At 41.0% G+C, this 26,255-nt stretch overlaps 1 protein-coding gene across 1 annotated transcript in view; it reads left to right on the plus strand.

The window, feature by feature from the left end:
• The window catches only part of LOC116951417 (immunoglobulin superfamily DCC subclass member 4-like), a 346,431-nt gene extending 322,971 nt beyond the window's left edge, over nucleotides 1–23,460 (plus strand). The window contains exons 19-20 of the mRNA XM_032970032.2: nucleotides 7,955–8,252; nucleotides 11,655–23,460. Coding sequence (XP_032825923.2) covers nucleotides 7,955–8,252; nucleotides 11,655–12,155 — 799 coding nt within the window. The 3' untranslated portion in view covers nucleotides 12,156–23,460. The remainder of the gene's footprint in view (nucleotides 1–7,954; nucleotides 8,253–11,654) is intronic.
• The last annotated feature ends 2,795 nt before the right edge of the window (nucleotides 23,461–26,255 follow it).

A 26,255-nucleotide genomic window follows, 5' to 3' on the forward strand; every position in this document is an offset into this window, starting at 1 on the left:
TTTTACTTTGCTGGTCAGTGTACGTAGGTGAAGGGGGAAGGCCAAACACTGGTTCAGATATTACTTGTCACCGATGATGGCCAAATCTAGGGATCGAACTTAGGTTTATAGGGATGTGTCAACAACTTTTAACCGTGACTTAAAGCATTTATTAAGGCTGCGCTGTAGTAAAAAAACAATTAACTGGACATGCTGCACAACGTAGGAAAGTAGGCCGAGCACAGATGGCAGGGCATGAGCTAACAGAGGTGACGCAGTGTACAATTGTATGTGGAATTTTCACGAGTGTAAATTTGAACATCTTTTAAAACAGTGAGAATTTGCGAAATAAAGTGATCAGAAGGCATGTAAACTAGTCTAAACCTTTGTTATTTTACCAGGTAAGGCCCGCTGAGTTGTATAGCTCTATTTTATAAACGACCTGGCCACAAATGATAGCTCAACGGAGTGGCACATGATGTGGATATGTATAGCAGTCAAATACTCGAAACGCAAGTTTCTAAATATGGAGGGGAAATAAATGTTGAGAACATGAAAGTGTTAGGGTTGGGTTTGAACCCGTGACCTCCTGTATTCCAGGCGAGGCAGTTAACATCATGCAACCACGGTGCCCCCTGTTAAGTAAGGAAGCTAGATAATTGTTGTTGACAGTTTTAAGGTTAATAAAGTTTCATATTCCATATAAATGTAAAATGAAACTTACTCGTTAAATTGATATCGATAAATTATTTATACAATCACATTTATTGTCTTTATAACAGGTATATACCGAAGCAATTGTACAAACATGCATATTGAATCACAAACTCAAGTAACATATGCACACATACATGCATGCACACACAGACAAATACAAATAAAAAATATGCTGCTGATGCATTGAGTTTAAATTATCAGTAAGTAGAGCACGTTGCAGATAGAAAACTGAAAACTATTGACATTTATTTTTTAACTAAACTAAAATATATATATTTAAATTTTACCAAGTAAGGCCCATTGAGCTTTATAGCTCCTATCTTAATTTGAAGCTTTCGTGACTCCAGGAATCCATACTCTTTGGTTCTTTCGGTAAAGTCACGTGGGTAGAAAAAATAGAAAAATCCACACGACCATGGGGAGAACATGCAAACTCCAGATATACAGGCATCAGAAGAAAACAGTCCAAAACACATTACGCTGTTATAAAGTATGTTTAATATCCTTCTTGCCACATCTATGAACTTGTTTACGAGCGAGCTTTCACAATAATAAAATGGCAACCTTTCTCACCGGTTTCTTACAAAAAAACATGCATGCATTCACATGAGCCTCCCTAAAACAGACACTGGACACGAGTCGGAGGTACAACAAAGGTCAAAGCTGCATGCACTTTAAATGACCTCCCTCGGGTGCAATCCGATCTTGTATCGCACAATCTTTGTGGAAATGCTGGACAAGGAGTGGACTGTGAGTCCCAGGTGCTCCTCCACTTCCTCCTTTCGGCTCTGTCATCACATGCCCTGAGCTGAAACAACAGAGAGAGCCAGCAGTCCTCAATACGTCTCATAGGTTGCATGACCGTTGCACTGATTGTGACACTACACAAATATCCAGTGTTATATGACAAGCGGTAGCGTAACGATTAGTGCAATGCGCTGTGATCCTAGTGACCGAGTTCAATTCCCAGCCATTGCTTAAATTATTGGGGAATAATATAACCAATCCTGTACCTCGCCTAGGCCTACTTAGCTTCAAATCAGTACCTAGTGTGATGTGTAAAGCTTAGTATGGAGATATGAGGACAGTTGAGCCGGATTCTGACCACACCACTCCCTCGTGTGCCGTACTGGCCTAACCCTTCCCTCAACAGTCTGGACAGCCATACAGAGGACTTTTTTGTGTATATAAGCTGCGATAGCGGGTGAACTACACGACAATCTTACGAACCTGGTTCAACCCCTGGCCAAGAATAACATCGGTGGTGTCTGAGCATATTCTGAGCATTCTCTCGGTTGGCTCAGCTTTAAATGACAACTGGAGTGGACTTGGTGCTGACCACACCACTCCCTCATGTTCTGTGCCTGTCAAAAAACACTTTTGCCCCCGTGGTCTACAATGACAGAGGTGGGATCGTTGTCTTTGTGTGCGTTCATGGGTGGATGGGAAACATTGCATGCGACAGTAACGTTTGAAAGGTAAAACCCGTATATTTTATTATGTTTAAACTGAGGCATTTGCTCCAAATATTAAAATACATTTGCATGAAGAACCCAATCCTTTTTTAAGATTAGGAATGCTCGATTTGAAATTCTCTACAAACACATAAACTTCATGGCAAAATTTTGCCCATCTCTGGCTATGACCACAACTATAAAAGTATTTTGTATTGACTTAAGACGTGATTCAAAGTTCTGGGTTGCCTGAGGTCAGAGAGAAGGATTGATTATCGTAGCCTCGTTTGGCCCACGACAGCTGTAATACTATATCTCGTTTGTAAGCCTACAAACCTACATACAGCTGATTGTGTGTGTCTGACTGATGATAGAAATTATAATAACGTTCGTGATGAAATAAACAGAACTCCGTTTGTCTCTCCACATAAAAACTAAAGTATGTTTTAGTCTATCAGTCTCTAGGCTTTCCATATCAGCATGATCCCGCAAGCTATGTTAAACAAGAACATTCTGGACCGGTTAAAATATGTTGCGTCTCATCACCAACCAGGCTCGTTAAAAACGGAATAAATTAGAGCTATGAAACGTTATTATTTTAAGAGGTGAAGAGTAGTTGTAAATATCTCACTACAATTTGTGTATATTTATTAATATTAAATGTAAATTTACGTCACCTTTGGAATTCCAAAAAAATCTAAAATTGAAACATGAGCAAACAAGTTGGAGTATTTTGGGTCACTGAGTTAAAAAGAACAGCCTTATATTCACTATAACATGAAAATGCATCCTGCATTTCAAGATGCTTCTGTTAAACATTGAACTGCGCACTACATGGATTTTTGTGGTTGCCCACCCTCGGGTTAGCTGAAACCTCACCTAACTTTAATCCCATTAAATGTTGCGTCTAATTCAGCGTGCGGCCTCTACAATAAGTGATGTTGAGAGTTATACCACTGTGTAGGTGTTCACGGTTGTGCTGTGTAGCTCTCCGATCTGTTTTCGAGTTGTGCCACGTGACATGATGTTGAGCAACGCACGGCACAACCCCGAAAGGACATCAGAGAGCTCTCGAATCGAGAGATGTTTGTTGTTATTTTATTGAAAGGATACACGAGAACACAGCCATAGTACCACCTGGACCGAGCTTTGAGTTGGACAGTGAATTAATATCTGTGGGGCAAAACAAATCAACTATGTTAATGCAGTCCTGCATTTACATAGTTGCTGGTGACTGGAAGTCAGCTGTCACTTCACCATGTATTTTTCTTCGCATTATTGAACTGTCATCGAGAAAATGCCGTATATTGTAAGTGTTCTCTGCAAACAGTTGTTATCCCGCACCTGTATGGAGAGCCTTGAATGTATGCACTTTGCTCATACTGAACATTATTTACACTTAATTGTAGGTGCCACTGCGGATCTTTGAAGTTTGCTTAAATATTTGGAGAAACCTCTGGATCACTGGCAATAGAATAAGTATATATATGTTTTTATATATCATGTAATGAATTTTATTTAACCATGTGATGGAGGAATAATAGCATTTTCAAGGTAGACATGCTAGATTTTTATACCATTGAGCTGTGGGTAAGTTTCAACTTGAATGAAGCATTGCTTTACAATACTTTGCAAACTGCACTGTGATGAACCCGCAGCATACGTTTGATTCCTGGCCATGGCCAACAGCAATGGCGAGTGATATCTGAACCGGTTTCGGGTGCTTCATTCACCGACCCACATTGACCAGCATAATGAAGTATGGTAAAAAAAAAACAGCCCCCATGACTGACATGATATGAGGAGGACTTCATCCAACAGTGGGTTAACAAAAGAGCTGGGAATGATTGTTATTGTTTGAATTTTCATTTTTAGGAGTTACTTCTGACACCAAGACAGAATAGCATACATTTGTGAGTGATAATGTAGGGTCTTCACCATCGCTCCCCAAAACTACCAGGGTACTGCAGGACCTGCATCACCAGCCCCGTGAAAACTGGTTAAGAGAAAACACAAAAACAAACATTCACCAATACTAAATCACCTTTGTAAGGCACACAAAAGCAATGGCACAACAAAGATTATATAAAAACACAATGTGCACTATTTTTATGTAGGAATAATAATGAATTATAGTAATACCTATTAATTATAATTGTAATTACTGCCCACTGTGTTCACATATTATTTTTGTTGTGGCACTGATTATTATTATAACAATAAATCCTCACTGATTAGTAGATCTCGTTTTTATTAGGATTTTTGGTCAAAACTTTAAAGGAGTGTTTGGCATGTCAAAGGATATGCGAGAGTCTGGAGAAAACCCAAAACCCACGCCAGAGCACCACTTTCTAGCCCTATGTCTACACTACCTAGTGGTCACCATTAATTTAATAACCAGTCTTGCACCGGCTTAGCTTCTGAGATCTGATGATGTTAGGCACGTTTTTCGTGATTTGATTGGAATGCAAATTCGATTTAAAACCACACCTCTTCTTCATGTTAGATTCCAAAGCTATTAAGCGATATCTAACATCTGCAATAACAGTAATGGATTGCATCAAATCATTTGTTGAAAGCTCCCCATTATTCAGGCCCCATTGTCTATGTTCGGCACTTAAAACTCCTGTGCCAGAGTCTTAGCTTAACAGCTGCGTCTTTCTCATGATCCGAGTTTCCCAGGTCTACCTTAGGCATAGTTTTAATTGAACACTTAGTCAAACGTGACATTGAACAAAAGTAGGTGACGGCATTCCCCCTTGGCAAACTCCAGTCGTGATGTCTCTCTGCGAACCACGCATAATGCTAAAAATTGCTGATCGGCAAGACCCCGTGGATATTAGGAGTCATGGATAATAGGGCCGCTGGTAGGATAAGTGATGTTTTCCTCACGTCAAATAAGTGTACGATATGTTTTATCCGCGTGCGTAAAGACATATAAGTATTATATTTTTTATACGTGATGATACAAAATATATTGCGACTCATGCTTAGATGCCATGGACATATATTATAACAAGACTTGACCATTCGCCTTTTTAAATATAATGCGTCAGTCAACATCACACAAGGTAAAAGTGTGCCTCCATTACTCAGTGCACACAAACTGAGGTGAGGTTTCAAAGATCAAGGATTGATGACGAGAAGCTGCAGAGAGTGGTCGATTGGTGCATGAACATGTGACATGTTAGAAAACAGGCATATCGGCACTCTTGGGTGGTAACAAGGGGGCCAAGTGAAATGCACGAAAGCCACAATGGTGATAGGTCAACGAGCACAACAGGTTCACGTATGCATGAGTTGCTCCCGTCAGATAGGAAAGCGGGGGGTATGTGAATGAGTCAGCAAGCACATACGTAGTTAGCTTTCTACATATTCCAAAATAAAATCTTTATTTTCCTCAAGTGTACGTTTGTTAAAACTTAAATTGGATGTCCATAAATATTTTTTGCCGTGTTTTCCCTTGCTTACGGTGAATATGATTCATTATAGAAGTGTGTGACAATGCCGTCACTTCCCCCACTGAATCTCCAGAACTTTTTTTATCGAAGAGTGTCCTGCATTGGAATGTTTTGCCAATTCTGTTGACGAGTGTTTGGCATGTGGGCGGACATGAGAGGACTTGGATTATACCGGTGTGTATACACCGGTATAACACTCAGAGCACTCAAGAGCACCGCGCATATATATTCACGAGTCCACAGCTGTACTACCATCGGCCTGTCCAAGTTTCCAACAGCTGGTATACCCCAAACATTTTCCATTCAAGTTCTAACCAGGCTCAACCCTGCGAAGCTTCTGAGATTTTAAATTGGGTGCATATATGGTAATTTCATTAGACGATTCATATTTTACAAGCAAACAACACTTAAAATACTATCAATAATCTCCTAACATTCCTGCATATTTTAATTAGACTTCAACATGTGAAATTTAAGAACTCATGATCAAATATGACCTCCATCAAAGGTAGCATTGAGTATACTTACATTGTGGTTTTTTTATTGAGTAAACCATAAACTTGTGAGTAACATTGAAATAAAATGCCGATAATACAAACGGTACTATTTAAGGTGTTTCATTTGTACATTGCTGCATATTTTACAATCATAGTGGCGGCAGGATCAAAGGTCATGGCTGACTGTTCCGGCTAAGCTGGTCACAGCAGGCTTCCCTTTAGCAATTTTCCAACATCTTCCTAATTCCCGGCTTATTTTACCAAATGTACTTTTAATACATCCCCAGGTCGTCAGCTCATTTTTAGATGCACATCATTATTTAAATAGATGGGTTTTCTAAATACAGGGTGGGTAAAATAGTAATTAGTAAATTATTGAAATATTTTATTAAAAGGATGGTAAAACGCATCTGTTATGTGGAGAGACAAGGCCACTGCATATGAAACTCGCAGACAAAATATTTCCTCAGATCACCTCCAACAATGCACAGTCCTCGCTGTCTTACACACTGCTTGTTAGTCATACATGTTCTATGATGCAGCATAACTCTGAATATTTAACAAACGTTTTAGAATATGAATGAATTAAATGCGTTGATGCTGAATTCACCCCATCTCTGTTGTCAAATATGGACGAAGCACTACTCTGGTTCAACTCTAGATTTAAAGCTTTCGTGACAGCAAGGATCCATACTCTTTGGTTCTTTCGGTAAAGTCACGTAGGTAGAAATAAAATAAAACAAATCACGACGTTTCGATCGCAACACAAGCAATCGTCATCAGGTGGGACAACTACAGCAAGAAACAACAGCAACAACAGCAGTTGTTTCCTGCTGTAGTTGCCCCACCTGATGACGATTGCTTGTGTTGTGATCGAAACGTCGTGGATTTTTTTTAAATTTTATTTCTAACTACGTGACTTTACCGAAAGAAACAAAGAGTACTCTGGTTCAGTCTCATAAATAAAATACGTTCTTTAAGCAAAATCTCGCCAGATCTCACTACCTCCCAGAGCTGCTGGTAAAATGTCTTAGGCACAGTTAAACTCTTTTATTGCCTCTTCTCCCTTTAGATTAGATAAAATGTCTAAATCTGTATTTATTGGTCTTTACATAGCCTACACTCACATGATAAACACAACACTAAGGGTGCACAGCAACTTGCACCACTGCAGTCATACTGGGAACAGCAGGTAGGACTCGCCTTGTATGTACCGTATGTTGAACTTCTTTTGCACTGTACGTAGCCAATCGTGCTAATCGTAGGTGTCTCTCCAATATGTGTGTGAACTGTACACATATACAAGTGAGATAAACGCCAATCACCATTCTGAATCCTTAATTTATGATATACTTTTCAACATGGATATAATTCCTCATTTAGGGTTCTTCGGTACGTTGCCCTTTGCCACATACCTGGAAACCCATTGCATATAATAGCTTGCGAGGCCACAATACAGATGGCTCAATTACAAATGTGATTAAACGTTTGTCTTTAATCAAAAATACATATGACTGCTTGGGAATCCATCGATAATGGGAAGAACCTTGGATCCCCTGATGGCTGTGGATAATACGATTTCTGCTTCAGAGAATGATGGATAATAAGAGTTCTGCTATGCTAGCAAATATAACTTGGCTGCTCCATGAATCAATTAATACATTTTAGGAAATCTGTTGCAATGGCAAGCACACCAAATCTCTTTGCGATTCAATCCCTTTTTCTTTCATTGGCAGTAAATTAGGATGGATAATTTATAATACAAGTCCGATGATGACCCAAGATACACGAATGATCTAACATCATGCTTTCCTTTGTTCTTTCCTGTCCCACGTTGGCATGCCAGAGCATCGTCGTCATCTGTGCCACGAAGGATGGCTGGCTCTCCCTCCGTGCAACACGGGAAGCAGGAGGCATCAGCAGCAGAAGCTGCCCCTGAGGCCTATGAGCTGGAGACTCTGATGACACCACACAGCAATGGTCATGCAATCCCATTCTGCAGTGCGGCAAGAGGAATAACAACCCCTGACACTCTGCTTGTTCAATTGCGAGCCACACATCCAACCGCGTTGGAGGCAGAGCTGCAGAGTTTAATGAGCACCTCTCAATATCGTAGTTTGGACAGCCCACAGCAGCTGATTAAGGTAAATCCCATGAGTCGACATGGGTGCAAAGGTGACAGGACAAACGCGAGCGTACTGCTACATAAGCTTACTGCCTCTCTTAATAAATACATTCCTTCGATACTTGTATTACATAGTGCGTGTTAAGCTATATATATACCGGTGAGTTTATTTTGGGTAAGGCTCGTTGAGCTAAGAACACTTTTCTCAATAACGCTGTTGCCCTGCAAGTAAAAATGTATAAAAGGCAAAATTTAATGCAATGACCGTTCATTTTTGTACGTGCCATAAAGACGATGCATAGCCCAAAACATCACCTATTTTATATTTTACTGTTAACGCCACAGTGTTATTGATGAATGTGTTGGATTTTTTCGTGTTGCATATATTTGTCCACCACTGCCAATGCAGGATCACCAAATGTATACGTTGATCTGTCTATTTCCATTTACAGTTATAAATGGATGCCTTCATAATTATGTTGTGTATACATTGTTCTAAAATAGTGTCACACATGATGATGTAAGTCTGATCAAACATACAGTTTTGTCTGGATAGTAGAAACAAGGTATCTTCAATTAATAGGATAACATGTCAATGAGTGGTTCAGTAGAATTTTATCACAATATTTTTGATTAACAAAACTGAACATTTGTGCTATGGCAATGTATAAGCTGGCTAACCATTCTTTACGAGGTGCCTCCACTTTGTCTGGAGGCAATACAGTACACCTTGCCAAAAAGAATGAGTGGATTATTATGGCTGTACAGGCATCGTTCATGAACGATGAACCTTAAAATTACTAATGCGACATTTCCATGGCTGCCGGCAAGAGGCTCAGTGACCCAGGAAGAACCCTAAAGCGGGGGTACTCTCTCACTTCCAAGACGTCTGACCAGTATGAAAGAGTAGGCCAAATACACTCTGGAGGGGCTCTCATAACCACCGTATAGTGGAGTCTCTTCTATCAGCAGTGGTGTGAGTGAGCAATTACAGGGGCTCACATTTACCCCAATTATAATCAGATTGTGCTATCAGCATCATATTATGAGATTAACATTTTTCCATTGAGAACCCTGCAGCTTGCTGTGCATTTTCCTGTGTCAGGGTACGACCCTGCGAGATAATGTCACAGATCTATTTCGGAAGTTACCTTTCTTTTCACTCAGGGCACACCTGTTAATGTCCTGCTAAGAATGTTTGTCGCATGCTGTTCAAACCAAAATGTTTTAAGTTTAGAGTCAGAATCTTGTCAAATTGAGTGAAAAGATGAAGGTAATAATGAGGGGATTTTTTGTGAAGTCATCGGTAATTGGGCTGAGGCCATCAACTTGCTGCACTTGAGGACTGTTTATTCACAGGTGCTGGTTTAATGAATGATTTGAACCCAGGTATTCAGCGGTGCTGGCTCCATGTTCTGTCAAGCCACCCAGCCACCTCTTCTTTTCAATAACGTAAACAGGATGATGTACTGCTAGGTGCAGAGTTGTGGATAAATTGTCAATCAGGTTAGGCTATATCAAGCAAAAAGTATTAATTCTGTACATTTTCTGCCATTTTCGTTTTTACAAAACTACAGGCTTGAAGTCAAAACTAAGTTGACGTATGTGAGAGAGATAGAGAGAGGCACCACTGACATCATGGCCATTGTCAAAAGTGTGTGGCCCTGTGTGAAATGGAGCCTCCCGGCCCACTTGGTATCAGCACCAGAGCCCGGTTGGTGTCAGGTTGGCTTGGCAAGGCCAACCTGACACCAACCTACTTCCCTGGTTCATGACCCAAGTTGGCTCATTTCCCATGGAAATACTGCATAAGTCTTGGCCTTCGTAGCAGCTGTCTGAGCTTTGAGCATTAATAATGAACGATTAGAACCACGAGGATAAGGTAGTGGTGCTGCCCTATACCTCATTTTGGTTGTATTGTTAATGTATCCTGGATGCTAGATCAGTAGGTGCTGTACGTATTGGTGGGCTCAGTCTGTCCCTGCAACTCGTAAAGCAGATGCATGATGTCAGATGGAGTTAAAAGTGATCCGGGGCTTTGACTCTACAAATACTTGTGACATCATGGTGACCCTATAACACTTTTTGTCTTCCTCAAATATGAAACTGAGCCAGTTTATAAATATGCAGTGAAATATTACAGAATATAAAGGTGCGCATATAGCATATCCTAGTTGAAGATATCATTACATTCCACATTATATATAAGGATTTGACCAACAGTTTCTAAAGCCTACTGGCACTCCTTCATCCCACATCCACTCCCTCAGATGGAATGTTCATCCTTAGAGAATACATTTTATGAACAGTATGATGATTTAAAAAGCAATAACTATTCACTCTGCTCACTCCTCGAACACACTGCCTACATTCGTAAAAAGTCTTCATAACTCTGAACAATCCCTCACCTCGCTTCCCAATCACCACTCTTCTGAACCCACCTAGATTTGTGTCGAGTGGAAATATATTTTCCTTGTCTCAGACACGAGGCTATAGTGGGTAGGAAAAGCGTGGTAGGCATGGAGAGAGGAGCAGGATAAGGAAGGACACAAGAGACGAGGATGCCATGTAGTTCATTGGGGCAGCTTTGTACAATTGTACTTTTAAACATGTGACCTCATCCGAACTGTTCTTTTTACAACAACAACAATATTCGAGAGGTGACCAGGTCAGAGTGCAGAGCCATCAGCGACAATAACCTGGGTTTGAATCCTTGTCGCCACACTGCGATAAAACTGGGATCACAAGTGTAACAAGTTGATGACTGCACCAAAAAATCATATTGAATTTGGTTTAGTGCGCAATATGGCTAAATTCCATGTCTAAGCATTGCAAATATATATTTTTATTGTTGTGCAGCAAACAATCCAACAGCAGGGTGTGTGATAAATTGCGACCCCTGCTGTGTAAAGGATTAAGAGGAAAATCCTATAAAAGGGTTTCTGCAGCCAATCTCTGAAACACGGGGCATACTGCTATGCAACATTTCTGAAATAATTCTTCATTTCATAAAATGAGGGGTTGAACAAATGAAACCTTCTCAATGACTATGACCACAGTTGTGTTGCACAGCCACGTGAAACTTAATTTCCCCAGCATAGCCACAATAAAATAATAATAAAAATAGTTGTAAAAGCTCGGTTGAATAACTTTGGATTTATATATCAAAGTTAATTCCACCGTTTCAGTAAGAAGTATGCTATTTTATATGCTGTATTTCCTCCTGGAAAAAAATGAATGCTTTGGCTGGAGAGGTTCCCACACTGCTAGGTGAAACACTGCAGCCTCTGCAGGCCCTGGTCATTTTAATATGATAGGTGTGTCCATGGATAATATTTTAGCCTATTCAAAAGTTGCAAAATACTTTAAGAGAGTTTTGAAAAAAAAAATCAGCATTTCTAATCATGTTTTTTTTTTACAGACAAACACTGCCGAAGGAGCATCAGAGTACTCTGAGATGGAGGTCACCGACAACCAGACATCGCCATGCGCATTTCAGAAGCTGCCAGATGAAGCGGACTTTTTCAACTCTGAAGACTCTTACGGCAACGCCGCGACTGGCCGTGCTCAGGACCCAGTTAAGGACATTTCCAGTGTAACAGAACACTGTGCTTTCACTGCCTGCACCGAGGCTCAGGGCGACGTCCGCAATGGCAACGGAGATGTTGGAGTTCCAGCTCCAGATTTGTGTACTAAAGACTTCAGCGAACTTTCCGCTCCTCGCAGGCACGCTCAGAGTAGTGGCGTCTCAACTGCCGAGGCTCCTGTTTCTGAACGGCATTTGGAGCCAGTTGGTCGCCGCGGTTCGCAAGCAGCTTCATCGCAGCGACTCGCGGAGGCAGGGTTGAGCCCCTGCTCCAGAAACAAACACGACACCCTTCACGTCATCACTACCTCAGCTTTAATTCACCACAACCCATAGATCCCACACCAGAATATCATGTCAACAACTACAGGCATCTCAGGTCTTTGGGGGGGGAGTCTCACATGCCCGTAATTGCACTCCAGGAGCGCTCTTTTAAATAATACAAGCATTTTCCGGACTTAACATTCAATACAACCGTGTCTTCTGTTGATCTCTTCAGGGTTTAACACATGCCTTTTGTTTTATTGATGTTGTTACTCACTGATACATATTGACTGGAATTGTTTAAATGACTGGATCTTTTTTTGGACACGTTAACCTATATCATCTACAACAGCATCAGAATGTCAGAGTGTTACTATGATGTAAAATGTTTTTTTATTCTTATTATTTAGAGTGGCCAAAAGAAAAAAAGTGTATAGTCATGTGTCTACTGTAATGTTTTTATAACCGTTGTTTTTTAAAATCATGACACTAAACTACCTCAAATTTTCAAACCGAATTGTGGACGGTTTTAGTATCCAAAGTTCACTCGGGCAAAGAAAAGATACCATGTATGATTAGGAAAGTTAATTTAGTGAAGTTATGTTGCATACATTTTTCAGAAAATAACACTATTTTAACAACAGAACAGTTACAACGCCTGACTTTTCATTGAATACTTTCCTGATCATTTCCAAAAAAAGATAATATCAAGTCAAGTCAAAGTGTCTCAAAAGTGTCTGCAGTGAATATTCGGGATGGCACTCATTTCCATTGGCAGCCATTAACAAATGACGGAAATTCCATATTCCTGTAAAGGAGAGCCGACACCAGGTTGCAGGGGGTTCGTCTTTTATTCATTTTCTCCCATCCACACTTGTCCCCAGCCACCTCAATCTCGTTCCCCCCAAGATTCCCTCTTCCCGCCCGTTCGCTTCCCTTATATCTCCTCGCTTGCTCCTTCTCCTGTCACCGTCCCACTCCCCCTCCTATTGGTGGGAATCCTTCCCCCGGACACCCCGACATTCCCATCGTGGGGACCAGGTTCTCCTCAGGTCGACCACTGATGTAATTTTACCTTGTGGTTACTGATTTTATCGGTCATGGGGGGATAATATGCTGGGTTGACTTCCAATTATGAGTAAACTACTCCAACTGACAGCACTGCCAATATTATTTAATGTTGGTTTGGATGTTTGTGTTTAAGTGCTTATTCCAGTTACCTTACGAAAACTTACACAAAAGCACACATATCTATTGGAATCATAGAGATTGCGGAACAAGAAAACTTGGCGAGTTTCATTCTGCTTTTGCAGGAACGTTCCAGGTGACCTGTGAGAATGTTATATGTGACAACGTTATTCGGGTGGATTTTATGCATCACAAATTATATTCCTAATCATCCCAGTACTTTAGGTGATTGAGTGTAGAACATCAGTGGATGTTCTTACCTCAATTCAACTACCTCGGTGTCTTTCATGAAAGTGGCAGAACATTCAAGCCATGCTTGTGTATCATTTCATCACAAATTGTACTATTTTACAACAGTTTCAGTCTCTCTATCCCCTGACAGGATAATTTTTTCATAATATGTAAGCAGGGTGTCGCTATGGTGTAATGGCTATCACGCTTGATTTGCAATCCAGAGGTTGCCTGTTCGTTTAATCAATCTAACCGCCCGTGTTTACCTAGTACCGCACTTAGTCGAGCAGCACTTTTCACGTGGCAGGGTAGAGTGTGGGTAACTACCACGTCTTCCAAGAGTAGGCCAAAATACCCTCCAAAGGTCCTCCCTAGATCTCCCTGTACTGCAGTGGAGACCACTCTGCCGGCAGTGACATGTCCAAGAAACTGCAGGATTGCGCCTGTACCGAATATGTGAGCAGGGTTCTGCCGTGGAGTTATCCCACCCTCTCCAATAATGTAACCCATTGGAGAGGGTGAGATAACTCTCTGCATAAAACATCTATCCTCTCAGCACATGTTTTAACAATGCTATCATTTTAACCACACTAAAGGAATGCAGTTCACGCATGCATATCAATACAAGTGGGTGTCCATGTGTGAGTGTGTATATAGCTATCAGGTCATCTGTGCAAGTGTACTTGTATGGATGTGAATGTGAATGGTGGTATTTTAGCAGCAATGTGGATCATAATAGTGAGGTCACTGTTGAAGAATTGTAGACAATGTTTACTGTACTTGTATATTTTTCTTTTTAGTAGTCATACGGCATCTTAATTCAATATTCAAATTATGTTGGTTGAATCCATGCAGATATGGTGTATAAAACTACGTGTAGAATTTGCGAAATGTAGTTACGTGGCCATCCGGAATATATAACCGGCCAAGGAAATAATAAACCAATACAAATTTGGATGCATGCAGTGTCTAAATGCAACACTCTACAGAAACAGGGGGCATACGTGCTTTATAGAAAGAGGCTTACAGTCGTTGAGTCTGGTCTTGAACATGAAGAAGGGAGTTGGATGGCTGTGGGGAAGTAAGTTTCAGACAAACTATGAGGGTCAACAGAGGAGAATGAATGACCTCCTACTCAGCAAAGGTTGACTGGGGGCTTCAAAAGACGCCTTGATTACTGAAGTGGCAAGTGCATGGAGGGGAGTGGTGTGAGATGAGAGGGGAGAGGTAGCCAGGGGAAAGTCCATGAAGAACCTTGAAGACAGTGAGTGCGATCTTGAATTGATCCAGGTTTAATTGGGAACCAGTGAAGCGATTGGAGTGTTCGGGGCAGTGTGGTCTCATTGACAGATGTTGGTGAGAAGTCTAGCAGCACGATATCGGATCAGCTAAAGGAGTATGGAATGCGTAGATGAGGGAGTTACAATCGTGAAGTTGGAGTGTAATGAAATGGCAGATACACAAGATGTTGGACAGATGGAGTTATGAGGTCCTGAAGAAATATGTTGGAAGAGAAGAAGCCTTGGAATCCAATGACAATTCCAAGATGGTGCACACTATTTACCATTGTAATGTCAGGGCCTCCAGAGACAAATATTCCAATTGTAGTATTTCTGTTTTTCAGTTTTGGCAACATTTATCTGACGGAATACAACAAAATCCAAGATGAGACTGTGTCAAGGCAGAATGTGAGAGTGGCTGGTGGAGTCAATATATAGCTCGGTGTCATCAGCATAGAAATGATTATCGACATTAAAAGGGCAGATTATGTTTCCATGCAGGAGATGTGTTGAAAAGAGCCAAGGGGCGAGGATAGTGCACAAATTGGTAGAAACTTTAGAGTAAACTACATCTATTTTTAAAACCAAAATACGTATTTTTGTTGTCGCTTAGTACCTGTTTGCATGAACTGATTTCCATGCAGAGTATGCTAGTTTTATTTATGGATGATCAGGTTCACTGGACTTGTTTACAATATAGTGCTATGGGGATAAAAAAGCTTAAATTTAAGAACATGTATATAAGAGGTGTTTGCTACGAATACCATCTGTATTATTTAACTGGGTGCAGATTGACAAGTTTGATAAATCAGGTTAGTTTCACTGGCATAATCCAGTCGGAAACCAGGATTCCAGGAGTGTTGGGTCACGAGCCTCAACTGATTCCCCTGTCTTTTAGACTCACGAGCTTGAGGCGCATCCACACCTGAGCGATTTGTTTGCGCGACTTGGTTGCATGCAACTAATCGCTTATATGTGTACGTCTCTTGCCATTTGCAAGCAGTCGCGCGACAGATGTTGCTCAAAGTAAAGACAGATTCTACGTTCAAGTGATCCGCTCAGTGATTCGTCGTGACCACGGGAGTTTATCACGTGTACTTTTGAATAGTTGTTACAATTGTGACGTGTTTGAGGGGTGGGGCTACCCAGAAAAGGGGTGGGGCTATAGTGTAAAGGGCATGGCCAGGAACACTCTAGCTACACCTAGACACACCCTTGTTGCCCAACTCATCGCTTATATTGTGGACAAAGCCGTGGCAGGCGGTCAAGTTGCACGATTTGGTTGTGCAACATTGCTCGGGTGTGGACGTGCCTTGAGACCACCATATCCTGACCCCTCACGCTGATTGCATTCATTTGTAACGCATCGATTCCTAAAGCATTCAATTGGTTGGCAGGAAAATATCGCATGCAAGTTGGATTGTAACAATAAAACGCCTTTCCAAGGCATCAAACAAGTTAGGATAGCGCCCTGCCATAGTGGTGTCGTACTGCCAAGTTACTGTAAAATTTATGTGCACTGTGAAATTCAGGGGTGCCCACGGTGGTGAGACGTTCGATCCTCATTCTGACCCCGACGCCCGCTGTATATTTTGAGTCGACATGTTCTCCCCGTGGTCGCGGGGAATTCTCTCTGGGTCCTCCGTTTTTTCCTCCATATTTAGAATCAACATTCGTTTTGAGTATTTGGCTGCAATACATTTCCGCAAACGATAAGCCACTTCGTTGAGCTATCATTTGTGGCCAGGTCGCTTCTGAAAGAGGGCTCAGTGAGCCTTACCTGGTCAACTAAAATAAAAATATGATAGAAATTCTGTCCACATGTTAGTGTCACATTGAGCATGATTAGAGAGACTCCATGCATGATTCTCTCCATTCCCTTCCATGTCACTGTCTATCTTTCTATCTCCTTCCAATTTCTCTCCCTATGCTTCACTCGTGTCTTACATGTCTTCCATTTCAAGTTTCTCTTTCATAAAGTTAATGGTCCACTCAGTACCGCATCCACACAAACCATGGCAGATGCGCATGCCTGATGCACAAATGGAAAATTAAAAAGTCTCTGGTGTGCGACTGTGGTCACCCAGAACAGACCATAACACATATAACGACACAATGCTCGATCCACAAATACGAAGGAGACATCACAGAGATACACTCCGCTACTCCCGCCCTGGTTATCTTGTTCTAGTTCTGAAGCTTTCGTGACTGCAAGGATTCATACTCTTTGGTCTTTTCGGTAAAGTCACGTGGGTAAAATAAATGAAAACAACTCAATTAAATCACTGGTTATCTTGCTTGACCACCTGAATGTGAAATTGTAGCTTTTGCTCTGCGTCTACATCAGCCATCTGAAAGAAGAAGTGCACATGTCTTCATCTCACTCTCCCTCTCTCAGTCTCTTGAGTGTGTCTTATTGAATGCTTCTCGTGTCTCGCTTTGTATTTTTCCGTTTCACAATTTTTGTTATCTGTATCACTGTCTCTGTACTTTTATGTTTCTCTTTTACACAATCCCTCTCCATATATTTCTATCCCTCCATTCAGCAATACTGTCACTGCATCTGTATTCATTCTGCCTGTATTTGCGCTTGCATCTACAGTGAGGGAAAAAAGTATTTGATCCCCTGCTGATTTTGTACGTTTACCCACTGAGAAAGAAATGATCAGTCTATAATTTTAATGGTAGGTTTATTTGAACAGTGAGAGACAGAATAAAGGTCTGGAGACTGGCTATGGCCACTCCAGGACCTTAATGTGCTTCATCTTGAGCCACTCCTTTGTTGCCTTGGCAGTGTGATTTTGGGTCATTGACATGCTGGAATACGCATCCACGACCCATTTTCAATGCCCTGGCTGAGGGAAGGAGGTTCTCACCCAAGATTTGACGGTACATGGCCCCGTCCATCGTCCCTTTGATGCGGTGAAGTTGTCTTGTCCCCTTAACAGAAAAACACCCCCAAAGCATAATGTTTCCACCTCCATGTTTGACGGTGGGGATGGTGTTCTTGGGGTCATAGGCAGCATTCCTCTTCCTCCAAACACGGCGAGTTGAGTTTATGCCAAAGAGCTCCATTTTGGTCTCATCTGACCACAATACTTTGACCCACTTGTCCACTGAATCATTCAGATGTTCATTGGCAAACTTCAGACGGGCATGTATATGTGCTTTCTTGAGCAGGGGACCTTGCGGGCTGCAGGATTTTAGTCCTTCACGGCATAGTGTTTTACTAATTGTTTTCTTGGTGACTATGGTCCCAGCTGCCTTGAGATCATTGACAAGATCCTCCTGTGTACTTCTGGGCTGATTCCTCACCGTTCTCATGATCATTGCAACTCCACGAGGTGAGATCTTGCATGGAGCCCCAGGCCGAGGGAGATTGACAGTTCTTTTGTGTTTCTTCCATTTGCGAATAATCGCACCAACTGTTCTCACCTTCCCACCAAGCTGCTTGGCAATGGTCTTGTAGCCCATTCCAGCCTTGTGTAGGTCTATAATCTTGTCCCTGACATCCTTGCAGAGCTCTTTGGTCTTGGCCATGGTGGAGAGTTTGGAATCTGATTGATTGATTGCTTCTGTGGACAGGTGTCTTTTATACAGGTAACAAGCAGAGATTAGGAGCACTCCCTTTAAGAGTGTGCTCCTAATCTCAGCTCGTTACTTGTATAAAAGGACACCTGGGAGCCAGAAATCTTTCTGATTGAGAGGTCAAATATGGTGGTTTCGTGAGCCATTCTAAAAAATTATGCCACTCGGTGTCAGTCAGAACAGAAAATTTTCAAATAATATAAATCCTTTCAAAAAGTGAAATCTGAAAATCCATAATCTCCCATGGATTAAAGGATGCCATACACTTCAAAAGTGTTGCCTAAGTCAGAACACAAAATTATTTTACAAGCTGAATGCTATTTGTGAGGTTTTTCAAATAAAAGCCTCATAGATGACCCCACCATTGCTCCGCACGGCTTTGTTCTGCCAATAAAACCACGGTGCTCCACTAAACCGCTTCAGAACAGCAACTGGTCGCTGTGCACACCTCCTCCACAAGTCGATAATTAAATACAACCCACAGTGTGGCTGCGGCCACCCGAACCAAGCAATGGACCGTATCACAAAAAACTGCATCCTACGCTCGCTCTCCGGCGGACTGAGCGGTATTAGTTGCGCAACTCCCGAAGCTATCGCGTGGCTCACAGACTTAAACTTGCACGTGTGATTTCCACATACTTCCCAATGCTAGACAGAGAAAATGCGATTTGTTATGCAAAAAAAGTTTTCTAAGTATTTTACATACTGCTTGTCTAGTCAGGTGACATGGTTCACAATCTGATATAAATATTCGAGAGCTGACTTAAGCCTATTGTTATGACAGGGTTGATCAAATCGGTACGACTTTGTAGGAAGTGAAGATTGTTCCACGACTGGGCACCACCATGGGAATGTGGAATATGCACCAATAGCTCAGGGCCACGAATGGAAATGAGCAGCATCACATTGGCTGTTGGATTTTTACTTCCTAATCTGCAGCAGTGACTGAAGCCATACATGTATGTATGTTGAACTTCTGTTGCACCTTGCGTAGCCAACTGTGCTAATCGGAGATGCACCATGCCGACAAAGTGACACACTCAGACACACGGTGATGCACATAGATACATGGTGACACATATGGTGGCACACACGGATACGTGGTGACACACAAAGATACATGGTGGTGACAGACACATGATGACATGCATAGATACATAGTGACAGATACATGTTGACACGCAGATACTTGGTGACACAGATACATGGTGACACACATATACATTGTGACACTCATAAAATGTGCATGTGAGTGGATTCTTTCTTGACATGTTAAGTTTTTTAATCCACAAATCCGATTTTCATAAATTGCAAAACTCATTCGGTGTCTCAGAAAGATATAGCATTCAGTGGACATTAAAACCCCATCTTTTAAAATATATGTAACATTTTTTTTTATCAATTGTCTTTTCCTTCAGGCTGATAATTACGCTATACATTTTCTTTGCAATTTAACCGTATATCAGAAATTGTGTAGTTTCGTCTTGTTTTATAATTGAAAGTTTGATTTATGATTATTTGGTCCACAATTTCATCTCTCGACATTATCTCGTCAGGCCATCCTCTATTGTTAATGCTTTCTTAAAAGTAACACAAATTACGATGGCTCAAAGAGCGAAAGACAGGGATGTAATGCATAAGGACACGACACATTGAAAAGGTATACATTCAATCCTTCAACTACAGTAAAAAAAACCTGCACGCATTGGAAACACCTGGATATGACTATTGAACTATAAGCAGATGTCTTCTGAGACAATTACGTGAGTATGCGATTATATAAGAAACATGGTGTTAATATTTAAAAACGACATCCCGTGTATATAAGTTTCGTTTAATCACAATTCATTCTATAAAGTCACATTCGTAGATGCATTGTTAAAATTATAATTTTACCTTGATTCGAAGCTTTCGTGACTGAAGGAATTACTCGTATGTGACTTTACCAAAAAAAGCAGAGTATAATTTTACCATTCACTGACTGCTTAGCACGCAATGAAAACAAATAATCACCTTGTATTACAACACTTGAAGGGTAACTAAACGTTAAAAGTAATAATTAACTCGTATATGTTTAAATAATTACCATTAAATGTCACAAAGACAAAGATCCCCCGATAGCCTTAACACGGGCAAGTGCTGTTAGCGAAAACCTATGGAAGCCGACACGGCACACAAGGGTGTCAGCACCACGCCAAACCGCCTTTATCTCCCTAGTGGCAATGTTTTCACATGGCACCAGGTACTCATTTGAGGCTGAGTGCCACTTAGGGAAGGCTCAGAACCGGTTTTGATAAGCATCACTGTTGTTGGCCCTAAGCGGGAATCGAACTGTGATTGCCGGGTTTGTAGCTCATCACACCAAGCGCTACACCACTGCTCCCCACTTAAATGTCACTCACACACATACACGAGCATTCCAACATATACAGCAGTATTCAAATACAACATATACAATTCCATTGACAAAAACAAACCTTAACACCATCATCAATATGATTCCAGTTTTTATGAAATCAATTTTTTGGCTTTAAAAAAACAAACACGTGTCATCGTTATCATTGATCATAATGCAACAGTCGTAACGGTGGTAATGTATTGTTTATCTGCTATTAAACACGACCGTGGACACTATAGAAAAATGCATTCCAAACACACCAAAGTAAACGAACTACCACCGCACTTGTGGAAGTGTTGGCACACCATAAATCCAGGCATGCCTCTTAAACAATTGCACATTGTCGCGCATGGATTGCCATTTCCAGGCTGCACTAAAAAGGGTTTTCTTTTGCGAGTGGGTGGTCTCCACCAGTCTTCACCACAATCCCACAGACACGTCATCCTATGCACAGATCTCAAACTTAATTGAGGCCATAGCAGGATTTATTTTTCTTACACGTTACACCGTTGCATGCATATGGCAGTTGTAATGTGAATTAGACGGGTTTTTTGGCTAACCTAGTGGCCATCATTCTTGTTGACGATTCGGTTTACGAGGCATTATATTAACCAAGTGATTTTCACACGTGTCTGGTTAGGTCCTGGAAGTGTAGGTAATTGTGTGCTGCATCATACATACAATCCTCATTCGGATCATTACCCACAAATACGGTGTAATCGACTCTAAGTACGTATGCTTTCCGAGGTCTCGCTCGCAAAAGGGATAATACATTTCATTGGGCTTCTAAAGTAGTGAAATTTAAAAAAGCTAAAGCTTAAATAAAACGTTATGTATTTACAACAGCCAATAACCTTGATAATTCAGTAGTTCATGGTTCCATACAGCTCTCTGTAACCCACATTATTTATTTGCTCTTTTGCTACTTATTTCAACTACAGTCATGCATTGTAAGCCAACCCGTTTATTCTCAAAGCAAGTGCATGGTCATTGCAACATATTTTCCACATAAATCGTGAACATTGGCTTCATTAAAGATTACAAAGCTTGAACACGAATGATGACATGAAAGAAAAAGTTACATCATTGACAGCGATCTTTGTTGCATTTACCGTTTCAGAATTGTATTTCCGTTCACATTTTGTTTGGCTCCATTGCTGTTATGCGACACACTAGTTTTTTTGTTGTAAACACACATGTATTAGTGATTACTACTACATACGGATAATTAAAAAAAACGAAGTTATCTTGGAATATAACTACTGTACAGTACAGTACATGCTACCTTCAGTATGAATGTTTCGATACACTTGTGTGGCCTTTGTGCAAAAAAACAAGGCCGTATGTGTTTTTTTTTATTTTACCTGCAAATCGTAACGAGACGTTTTAAAATACATTTTTATGCAATTTTTACTTTATTTTCTATTATCTGTAAACTGTTTAATGAGAAATCCCAAAACATGTTGTGCATGACATACGCAGGCTGTGTGTAACTGGAATCATCCCGTATACCGTCAGAGCATTGCTGCTGAGAAAAGTGGACTCTGGTGAGTGAAACGCTGAGGTTGAAGCTTTCACCTTGCACTCGATGACCTCTCTTATTATACTCTACACGTGATTATATGCAAGACAGGCAGTGACAGCAGGGAATCCACAATCTCGGTTCGATTTACAAAACATCTGCTGGCCACTATCATCGCATATTATTACATCTTCAACAGTGCGACTAATTCACAAACGCAACGGCCAAATTTGTGCACGCCCCGCAGTGAAAAGCCATACTTTGTGGTGTCCACGTGACTGCATTAACAACGTCCTTGAACTCTGTGAACTCCAAGCCCGGGTCATTGCATTGTGGGAACTCCCAACATTGAATGTACAGGCTTGAAAAGTGTCAAGGTTGCACAATGCTGTGAAGCATTGTTAGAAATCAATTAAAAGTCTGTGACTCACGTTAAGTTCATATGCCTAATTAGCATGGAAATTGTAACGACTTTTAAAGCAAATGAGCATGGGTCTTTAAAACAAACAAACGAACGAACATAATAGGCGAGGGGATGGAACACACAAAAAAGAGAAAAAAAATACCGTATTCTATCGTTGTTTTTTTTTCCCTAAAGTTTTCAACGTTGTGTGGACGTCTGAAGTCACGTCGGATTCTTATCAGGGTTGTTGTATTCAGTGCATTTCACCGGGAACAGACTTCACACCCACTTGGCAGTGTCACCGCCCCCCGCACGGAATAGCATCGCCGCAGAACGCAGAGCTGTGCACACGCCTGTGACCGTGTCACACCGTAGAGTGACTGGAGTGACAGATTGTCTACGGGAAGAGTATAGGTACTGAATCTTTTCAATGTATCAACGAGTGTAATAATGTAACCAAATTCCCCATTCTGTAATGCGTTTATATATTTTTTAATAGCTTTGTATGAACAATGTATTTATGAATACATCCCGTTGTCTTGTAGATGCCGTAGACTTATAATGACCAAAAGCTTACTTTGTACAAATGTAGTCAATAGATTTGATCAGTGTTGGCTCGCATTGCTGCAGTATTTGGTGGTGTAGCTCGGTTAGATATTGCGTAATTTGTAAACAGTCGAGGTTTTAAAAACAATGATTCAGACTACGAGGTTTATGCGTGTAAACTGTATATCTGCAACTATGTTATTAAAGGGGTACTCTCATGCTGCCTTTGTTTGTGTGTCATGCACTTACAGAGACTATTCTGTATATTAGTACCGACTACCAAGACGGACGAAATTACATTATGTTGTAACCTTAATGGTAGCCTCAAACCGTAATCAATTAAACATAACTTAGTTCAGACCTCCATTCTGTATATCTCCACATTTTAGCCACCGGTTAATTGGTTTTCCAGGCCAATATTTTCCCGTAGCATTTGTTTAAGCAAGCAAACTCTAGACCTCGATCCCATCGGCAATCAGGCTTATTAAACAAATGTTGCTGGGTTACGAGATGATATTGGCAAGAGCGCCCTATCTAAACAGTTCGGCCTGGTTCAACGCAAAAAAAAATCAAAACACCTGACCCTCGCTCTGCACGGGTTCTTTCTGCACGGATTTGCAACTCCTTGGTATTGTTTTTTTCCTACTTACGAAAAACATTCGGAAAGCGGCACGGGATGAGGTTCGCAGCTGCACGCACGGGTTGAGGAGCTGTGGGATTCCGCGGCTCTCTCTCTCTCTCCACGTGACTTTTGCGTGGCCGCGGGGTGACTGGCTGTGCACGTGGAGCCTGTTGAATTTCGGTCAACAACGCCACGTGCTCTCCCCCTACTCCAACAATAGGGCGGAGGGCTGCCCCTTGCGTCTCCCTCCTTTATCTAGAAAACGTTTCGCTTTACTAAAAAATTCTGCCCGAACAAGATTTGTAGTCCAGAGTCCACCCGAGCCACTGACATGTGTTTTGGCTTTTTGACCATATTTAAGTGAACCAAACGCACACAAAAACATACACCAACACAACTAGCCTGTATCTATGATAATAGATCTTAAGCATTGTTTTGTATTACATCATTGTACACTACAAGTATTACATTTCCTTCTTTGAGCTTTATTAGTCCATCAGTGAGAGAGGAGTGAGACTTACTGGGTCTGGGGAGGGGGTCTGAATGGGTCTGGAACATAACACTGCAGAACGCACCCCCCGTGTTTACAAATCCATTATGCGTTTTGCAGAGTGTCATGGGAGATATTTATAAACAGACCTCTAGGTGTATTTATATCATATTATGCTTGTTATTCCAGGAAAGCCTGAGACGTTTTCAGTTGGGTCCTGCCAGGTTTTTCGCAGTTGGGGCGATGTTGCTATGTGTCCAGATTGAGTAATTTGGTACTTTTTCAGCATTGGGATGTTTGGCCAATACCAGTTAGACTGATTATTTTTTTTTTAATTTTGGAAGAAATCGGAGAACCTGGAGGAAACCCATGCAAAACAGCGCCGGAAAACTTACAAACTCCACACAGAAAGGTGCCCGAGCCAGGAATCAAACCCAGGGGCTTCGTGCTGTGAGGCACAAGTGTAATAACTGTGCCACCCTGCCAACACTGCAGTGAAGTATCTGTGAGAGCGATAGCGCACGTTGTGGTGTTGTTCACTGTGACGCCACCCCTCGCTACATTGTTTTTCGTGCTGCTCCACAACAATGCACAATGGTCTGTATTCAATAATTAGGTTAATACTTCGTATTGGGTTGTGTTCGTATTGGCTTACGAGTTACATTTAATGCAAGCAACCTTAGCCTCAACCGGGTGTTATTGTCAGCATAAAATGAAGCTTGCACAGTATCGTTGCGTGCAGTCAGTATATAAAACTTTCTAATTATTTTACACATAAAAAAATACATGCATTGTGCTTAATTCACAATCATTAGACCACTGGTGCTAAATACCATTAACCCTTAGCTATACACCTGCATGCATTAATGTGTAATATCGTCGTAAACTTTAGATATGAAATACAATAAATATGACTTCAATTATTCATTAAACTAAATAAAAAAAACAGCGTATGTCCCCAGTTCCCATATCATTCTTAATTGGAACTTGCAGAGATATAATATTTTACTCTGGCATGTACCCCGCAATTTCTAAGGGTCTCTCTTGAAAATAGGATTTTGTTTTACTCTTAATTGATCGTGGCTTAACAAAGTGACTATAAAATAAACCTCAGAGGCTTTCAATATTGATGCGTGTGAGGAATACTATAAATTTCATAGCACCAAAGGGTAACTAACTTTGAAATACTGAATAGAATTTAGCAAGCAGGTACTGTCCACACAATAAGAAAGATCGCAATGGCTAGGTAACCGTGCAGGATGGAGGAAGGTAGGTTATTTCGGCTGGCATTGGAGTGGACATTCAGAGGTCAGCGATAAAGAGGGGAGACCTCAAGCTAGTTGATGGGAGATTGTAAAAGCAGACCTTGAAGGTCGCGTGTTCATGGTGCAACAGCTAAAAGGTTTAGTAATTGTGATAGGAGTGGTGCCATGAATGGCATGGGTTCTGCTGATTGTTCCAGTCGACATCTTTATGCCAATAATAACGCCATCTCTGCATTACACCAGCGTAGTATCACATGACATTGTACAGCAATGGAATAACTTTTGTGTCTTACTTAAACAGAAAAGAAAAACAATTCAAACACGTTTTACAAGAGGGACAGAATATTATTACTCACCCAATACATCTGACCAACATCATCATTAGCCCTGACGTATAAAATAAACATGTGTAGCTGGCTACTGTTTTGAGCAATTTGCATTCATAGCAGGGGTGGCAGACAAAATATTTATTTGATTTCTAGGTGGAGACCACATTTTAAAATGTGCTTTTGGTATGTGCCAAAAGAACAATTGAAACATGTTTTATATTTCTTGTAAGAAAACAATACTTAGAATTCAAATAAGAAAAATTTACTCGTTCCAAATTGCAGTACTGCATTTTTGGAGGTCAATAGTGAA

The sequence above is a fragment of the Petromyzon marinus genome, chromosome 1, assembly GCF_048934315.1.
Source record: "Petromyzon marinus isolate PM22_M1 ecotype Great Lakes invasive population chromosome 1, UKy_Petmar_22M1.pri1.0, whole genome shotgun sequence".
NCBI lineage: Eukaryota > Metazoa > Chordata > Hyperoartia > Petromyzontiformes > Petromyzontidae > Petromyzon > Petromyzon marinus.